This window comes from Eurypyga helias, unplaced genomic scaffold, assembly GCF_000690775.1.
Source record: "Eurypyga helias isolate BGI_N326 unplaced genomic scaffold, ASM69077v1 scaffold16779, whole genome shotgun sequence".
Classification (NCBI taxonomy): Eukaryota; Metazoa; Chordata; class Aves; order Eurypygiformes; family Eurypygidae; genus Eurypyga; species Eurypyga helias.
The window spans coordinates 60,586-67,980 of NW_010273037.1; the positions used below are offsets into that span (position 1 = coordinate 60,586).

Sequence of the window (7,395 nt, forward strand, 5' to 3'; positions counted from 1 at the left end):
GTGGAGAATGGATGGAGAGCAGCCCTGAGGAGAAGGACATGGGGATGTGGGTTGATGAGCAGCTCAACATGACCCCACAACATGTGCTTGCAGCCCAGAAAGCCAATAGCATCCTGGGCTTTTCATTATCTACGCTGAGAAACAAACGAAAAGCATGATGAACAAGACCCATCTTAAGAGTTCGGGATGAAAATTCTTCACTTAGAAGGAAAAACGAACAAGCTGCCTGGTTAGTGCTCTGTGTCTCAAGACCGGGCACAGACCAGTGTAGTGGAATCCCAGGGAGAAGCGTTCTCTGCCAGTTGAACCCCACAGAAAGCGCATCTGCTCCCACTGGAGGAAGACACGTACTTTCTTTCACGGCTACTTGCAAACAGGAAAACAGTGGTGAATGGAGTAAGGCAGGATGCACCTGCCTTACATCTCCCCTAACCCCTTCCCAAGAACCTCCTCTGAAACAACATACCGTCCCGGCATCTGCCCTTCTGTCCTTATAAAAGCTGTGGCAGCTTCTCTGAGTAGAAACCAATGCAAAGTCTGTTCCATCTGTTTTGTCTGAACTCTGCTTGGTCCACTCTCTCCTGGAAGCCTGTTAAAAATAAAGTTATACATGCTGTTACACGTACATGCATACACATACGTACGTATATAAAATGTCCTTTTAAAAAAAAGCAGAGAAGTTCAAAGCTGAAAATGCAAAATGGAGAAACGTCATAGCCATGAACGTCCCACTGGCTATGCATCAACGCATCAGCCTCTCCCTGTGCTGAGGGAATCATTCCATTTCACCACCGGCAGTGAAGTTTCACCTACAAACGAGGACCATTCACCCAGTTAAAAATTAACTTGTTTCCTTGAGAAAAAAAAAAAACAAAACAAAACACCAAAAACCTACAAAAATAACACTGTTGACAATTAATGCACTAAACCCAAACTACTACTTTACAAATAATTAGAAAATTGCAGAGTTAATTTAACTTTCTAGGCACATAGCATTAATAAAATAACATGCACAGCTTTGAAAGCGTTTTCAAGCTCTCCTTGCAAACATCAATACATATTTATACCCTTGAAAGCGAAACACAGTCACCTAGTACAACACAAATTCCTCAAGGAAACACAGAAGGAAATGAACTCGATTGCAAAGCATGTACCCGCCCACTTGCTACCAAGTCCCACCTCACACTGAAAAGCAGCAGACACATCACAAAAGCTTCCCCTCGCTTCTGATTTTAGCTACAGGAAACGCTCAGATACCATTTGACAATACCTTTTTATCCTCATGGAAGAATGATTCGGACTGAGACACTATCTTGTGTTTCCATCCACTATCCACGCTTTCCAACGGGAAGCTTTGCCTGGATCCGTGTAGGTCCTTTCTTCCCCTTACTTCTTGCATAAGCAGTAGGTTGTCTTTTCCTTGGCGGCTCTTTTCCGAATAGGATCGTCTTAAATCTGAGGGCGCGCTTCCTAAACCAGATGTATAGCTCTTCCACTCAGGTTTACTTTTCACACTGGAAGAGCCGTTCTCACATGTCGTCTTACTTCCAACGTCTCTGTTCCTCGTTATAGAGCTCCTTGCTATGTTTTTGCTCCAATCACCCTCTGGAGACACCTCCACGCGCTGTTCTTTAGCGCTCAACTTCTTCTGTAAGACGCCATCATCTGCCTTTATGGACAACTTGGAAGCAAAATTAACTTCCAACCTTTGCTCTGTACCAACTACACCTACAGGTTGTACCTTCTCAATCAGCAATTTTGAACTTTGGTTCCTGGAAGTTAAATTCACTTCTTCATCCTCATCAACGATGAAAGTTTTCTTCCTAGTGAACTCTACAGGTGAATTTCCAAACTTCTCTGAAAAAAAGCTGCTGGGATTTCCCCAGTAAGGAGGGCTGAACTTTTTGTCTTTGGGTCTTTGCTTATCAAATTCAGGGCTACATGATTCCAGTTTCTCTTTGCTCTTTTCATTCAGAACTAACTTCTCAGGCCTGTGATACTCTTCTGCACAGTCACCTTGTTTGTTATGAACAGAATAGTGATCTGGTCCCTTCCACCCTTTCCAGCTATACGAAGAAGTTACCCTATCTGACATACTTCTGCTCTTTGATTTCTCCCTGTTAAACGAACCGTGATCTTCAGACAGCTTGTCTTTAACGTTACTGGCCTTCACTGATTCTTCTTTATATTCTGCCATAAGTGCATCAATATCGAGAATTTGGGATCTGTAACCATCCTCAGCCTTCCTGCCAGGGAAATCAAAATGACTTTCACTACTTTTCTGGGCGACTGGCTCACTGTCTTTATGTAACTGTGCAAAACGCCGGGGGGATGCGGGTTCGTGGTAAGAGGAGACTTTTCTTCTGCTACTTCTAAGATCAGTTTGAGCTGTATTTTCCAGATCCCGTTTTAACAGGAAAGCATCAACATCTATAATTCTCTCTTTAGAATGATCCAGACCTCTTTCATTAGACCGTTGGTTTTCCCTCCTAGGTACATGAGAATTACCAAACACAGTGCTTTTGGAAACAGTATCATCCTTAACGCCTTCTTTGACCCAATCCTTGTTAATATGCACTTCCCGTGGGTCTTCTCTACAATTTGTACTCGTATTTTTATTTGGCTGCTGCAATGAAGGTTTGGACCTTCCAGGAGAAAATGGGTCCAGATTAATTGTTGCTGCCCCGCTCGAGCTAGAAACTGTGTTAGCTTCACTTGCACTCGGAGTACCAACAAAGCTTCTCTCTTTCTTGCTACCAGGAATCTGGTACGTCACTGCAAAGTAAGTTGCCTTTGGCTCAAAGGCAGAACTCTGACTTTTCAAGCAATCATCAAGACTGCCAAGAACAGTTTGGTTTGCCTCATTCCCTTCCATCCCTTCCTTGGTTTTTTTGCTTCTCTTTTTAACTGAAGCTTCATCCAATTGCAACGAATCTGTCCGACTCAGCCTTTTGATGTTCTCAGGAGTGAGCCAGACAACGTCTTCTGTCTTGACAAAATCCTGAGGCAAGGTCCTCCTCCTCCACCTTTCAGAAATCTTCAAGTCAGCAACACTACTTCTGGTTCTCCTGACTTTTTCTTCTGGATCCATTACTCTGATGTTTTCGCTGTTTTCATGAGCTGTACTACCTAAGCTGAAGTCCTGCTCTTTGCCATTTAAGTCTAGATTTTTCCTTAAACCAAAGGCCCTCAATTCCTCTTTAATGGTTAACACTTTCCTATCAGGATGGTGGCTACTAGAAAATTTACAAACTTGGCTGCTTGAAAGCACTGAAGATTGGACCCCATGTTTGTTTATACTTGTTGGAATAACTTCACGATCCAAGTTGGTTCTGGATTCATAGCTCTCTGTCCCGCCTGGTCTAAAACTCCTGTTCTCAGAAGAGCATTTCATCATATTAAACCTTTCTGCTTTATCCACGGAAGAGACTTCACTCTTACCACTTTTAATTTCACAATGTGGTTTGTTTACTTGCTCATTCATTCCCAAATATTTAATTTTGTTTGTAGAATAAGGTATTTTCTCAGCTATTAATACTGGCTCAGTGTCAGTTTTCTCAGAATCTTTTTTCTGTTCAGGTAAAGTGCATTCACTGGAGAAAATATCAGTAGGTTCTCTCAACACAGCCTTGCTCATAAAACCTTGTGCGTCTCTAGGTTCTGAAATCACGTTATCTTCTTTCAAGTAGAGAGTTTTACTGTTTGTTCTAGCTGACTGACCAGAGTGTAAAACATCCTCGTCGTTCTTACTCTCTTTCACAGATGATTTTCTTGTCCTGAGCGTCATGGCCTTTTTTCCTGGAGCCATTGTAACGGCTTCACTAAGAGCTCTTTCACCACAGGTCTGGAAGATTTCATATCTCGGTTCTATTCTTTGGTAAATTGGAGAGTCTTCTGCATTTTTAGGAGTGGGTTTTTCACTTTTCTCAACCAAAGATTTTTCTAAGAGAATCCCTGGAGTCATTTTCCTGTCTTCACTTGAAGAAGCTGCTTTTCCACTTATTTCTACATCTCCCATATGTTTTGATAAATCAGATTGTTTGGGATACTCCTTCTTTATACTGGCAGTTTCCTCCACTTCTCCCATCCATGATCGCCTGTTCTGCCCAGCAGTCACCACATCAGGCTTCGTCTCAAGCTCGTTATCCATTTTCAGTGCAGAATCCATTCCAGGATGGTCAGCAGCGACGTTATGCCTCTGAACATTATGGTCAAACATGGTGGCTCGGACAGTTTTAATGTAGGTCTTTTCCATAAGTGTTGTTGGTTTTAGCTTTTTTTCCAAGTTGCTTGTGAACGAGACAGAGCTTTCACCTTGCTGAGAAATATGCTGACCATCTCCAAGGAAGCTCCCTTTCCTCTCGATCTGATCAGATTTGTTTGTGATTTTTAAAATCTGCCGGGGTTTCCAAGAGTTCCCAGTAGCATGCGCTTCAGTGAAATCCACGCCATGCGCAAGCTTGATCTCCTTACTCTGGAACAAGAACATTGAGTTTATTGAAAAGATGTGCAACAAAGTTTAAAAAAACCCAACATTTCTTGCACCTACTCAGTGCAACACAACCTGCACAAGTCAAACACATCCTCGTTCTCTGGACACAAAGTCCACTGAGACAAAGGCATTCCAAGCCAACGTGTACCTCCGGCTCCTGAATTTTGATTATAACTGAATGATTTCATAGTTTGATTGTTTTACTTTTAATATGAGAAAAAGAAAAAAAAAAAAAAAGAGGCGTGAAGTGTTGATGCAGGAGACGCATGGTTCTGTGTGTTTCTGAGCCCAGCAGACATTTGAATCTGCAGTGGATTTATACCCACAACATACTCCAGAGGAGGCAAATATAGTACAAAACTCAGAAGGTTCACAACCCCAGCTACCACAGCAACATTAATGCTGCAGGCCCTACAGAAATTCAGGTTCAAAAGCAAAACAGAGAGCAGCACGACAGGGATGTAAGCAGCTTAAAAGGAAGTCTAAATTTCTGGGAGACACCAATGATACTGTATTTTGTCAAAACAGTCTTTTCAAATATGGCTCTTTACTAACAAAATAGTTACATGGTCAGTAACTGCAAGGAACATGAAGATCTGAGTGAGTATCACAGCTGGAGCTGCTCAGTTAAGAAGAATGTTAAAGCTGAGCCAAAGTAAAAAGAGAAAGCAAGAATTAATATTTACTGCCAATTCTTTACTCTTATCTACTTGCAGGAAATACAAGCAGCATCCTGTCATTTTAAATAACATTTGTTGAAAAAGCACAGCATGCAAATAATAAAGAGAATCAAAGAATACTCCCCAATCCTAAGAGAGTTCAATCTTTTTTTCATGTTTTAAATTTAAAAACTTGGAATTGACTAAAGATTCTCTTTAAAAAAAAAAAAGCTGAAGAATATCAGAAAATTAATACTAAAACCATTTATAAATAGAGGTTTTTAATTTTATCTGTATCATTCAAAGAATTCCAAGAATTTTTTTTAATCCTATTTTATTGTCACCTCCTGAAAACAGCTCTTCCATCAACGGATGATTTTCTTTTTAAAACAAATCAATCTTCTTTAAAATTAAACTACAGAAACTTTGTATCCAGCTGCTAGTTTCCTTACCATATATTCCTACCTTAAACCTACACAGGACAAAAGCTCAGCCATGAGAACTCACAAGAAATACCCTTAAAACTACATTAAAACTCCACTATTAAGAGGTGTCAAGCACAGAACTTGTGTTTTGCAACACCACAATGTTGCTTAGAAACCAAGGCAGCCTAACACCTTTTACAGCAAATTAGAACTTTCTGCGTAATATTTTATTGTCAGAACTCCTAAGCTAAATGATATTTAGGAGATTGTCACAGCTCCTTATTAAATATATGCATTATGTTTTTGTCAAACCAAAACGCACTACAAAACGCTAGGGAAAATGAAGAATAATCACTGCACAAACCCCCCCACAGCCACAGTCGATTCACTATGGGTTTTCATGCATTCCAAGTCCCACTGAAATAGTAAGTGAAGTATTCCCCCCTCTATACCACTGCATGTTTTTAGCAGCATGCATATTTAACTTTTTTAAAACCCAACAGGCATGATGCTCCCACACTTTATCAGTGTGTCCTAAAGATAGACTTACACAAGTAAACCTATTAGGATTACGTCAGTCTTAATACTCTCAATACCCAATTTAAAGTCATTGATTGATAAAGACACACAGGACAGAGCTCTCCAAATGCAAACCTAAGGGGAGACCACATCAGCTGATGCCATTTTCTTACCTTTTGACTTTCTTGCTTTTCACTGATGGAGTCGTTCCTAGTGTCAGGAGGTTTCTCAGGCTTTGCTTCACCCGTTGATGTCGGACTTGAGAACCTATGAGACAAGACTTCTGTTACTTCTTTTAGCCAGTTAGTTAGCAGGTCACTTCCTACCAAAGCAGGAGGGTACAAATTATCAAATAATCATATTTCTTAAGGGAGAAACATCACTATTTCATAATAAGTAACTGTACTGGGCGGTTTAATTGTATCTAGACCAAAGGACTGTTGTTTCCTGAAAAATGGTTATGCAGCTTATTGTACAGTATAAGACTTTAGAGAGAGATAACGAAGCACAGTGAAAGAGATACTAATACTCTCAAGCCCCAGTTAAATTTCTTTTCTTTTGATCACGATGTTAAAAGACCAAGGTTTGCTGAAGAACTGTACCACTCCACTGTTCATAAAGCAAGCCATATTAGTCAAACATCTGCTGCATTGATTATGCGACGCAGACTTCCTTCACACCACAGAAAACCATTATCCTCCTTCCCTTACCCCTCTGTCACGACATGCAGAACACAAACTAGCCAGATCAGTACCAGGCCCTGCAGTACGGCCTCGGATAGAAGTGCAAAGTGCACAGAGCACACCCTCATTCATGTCACAAACAAACGTTGATGATTTTGAACTATCAACGGCCCAACTTCGCAAGAATATATTTAATCTTGGACCAAATCTGTCTTTGCTAGAAAAGATTTTTTTTTGCATGAGGTTTTGGTATGGAAAACTGAGCAGATGTCCTATTACCCTTACAGTGCTGCTCACTGTCACAGCGTAGGGAGAACACGCATCATAGATATTTAGGCTTTAATATGACAGCAAAATAAGATTCCTGTCTGGCTGAAAACCTGATACGCCATACCGCTGCCAAAGGCAAGGTAACCATTCTTCTGCCTTCTCACAAAAACATAAGCTTGCAGCCTACAATGCTCACCTCAAGATTTAAAACACATCAAATATTAATAACACAGTTACACTAATATGCAAAGGCCACAGTATTGGGTTTTTCAGCTGTTGACGAGGTATACTTCATTAATTTTCCTTTTTTTGGGGTAGGAGAAAAGTGGGAAAGAGACATAATAGTA

The 7,395-nt window shown here is 40.6% G+C and overlaps 1 protein-coding gene across 1 annotated transcript in view; it reads right to left on the bottom strand.

Annotated features, from left to right (window-relative positions):
- Nucleotides 1-7,395, bottom strand: part of LOC104515395 (uncharacterized protein KIAA1671-like) — a 61,319-nt gene that overhangs the window by 52,167 nt on the left and 1,757 nt on the right. The window contains exons 2-4 of the mRNA XM_010159349.1: nt 6,269-6,362; nt 1,271-4,474; nt 467-589 (exon numbers count right to left, since the gene is read on the bottom strand). Coding sequence (XP_010157651.1) covers nt 467-589; nt 1,271-4,474; nt 6,269-6,362 — 3,421 coding nt within the window. The remainder of the gene's footprint in view (nt 1-466; nt 590-1,270; nt 4,475-6,268; nt 6,363-7,395) is intronic.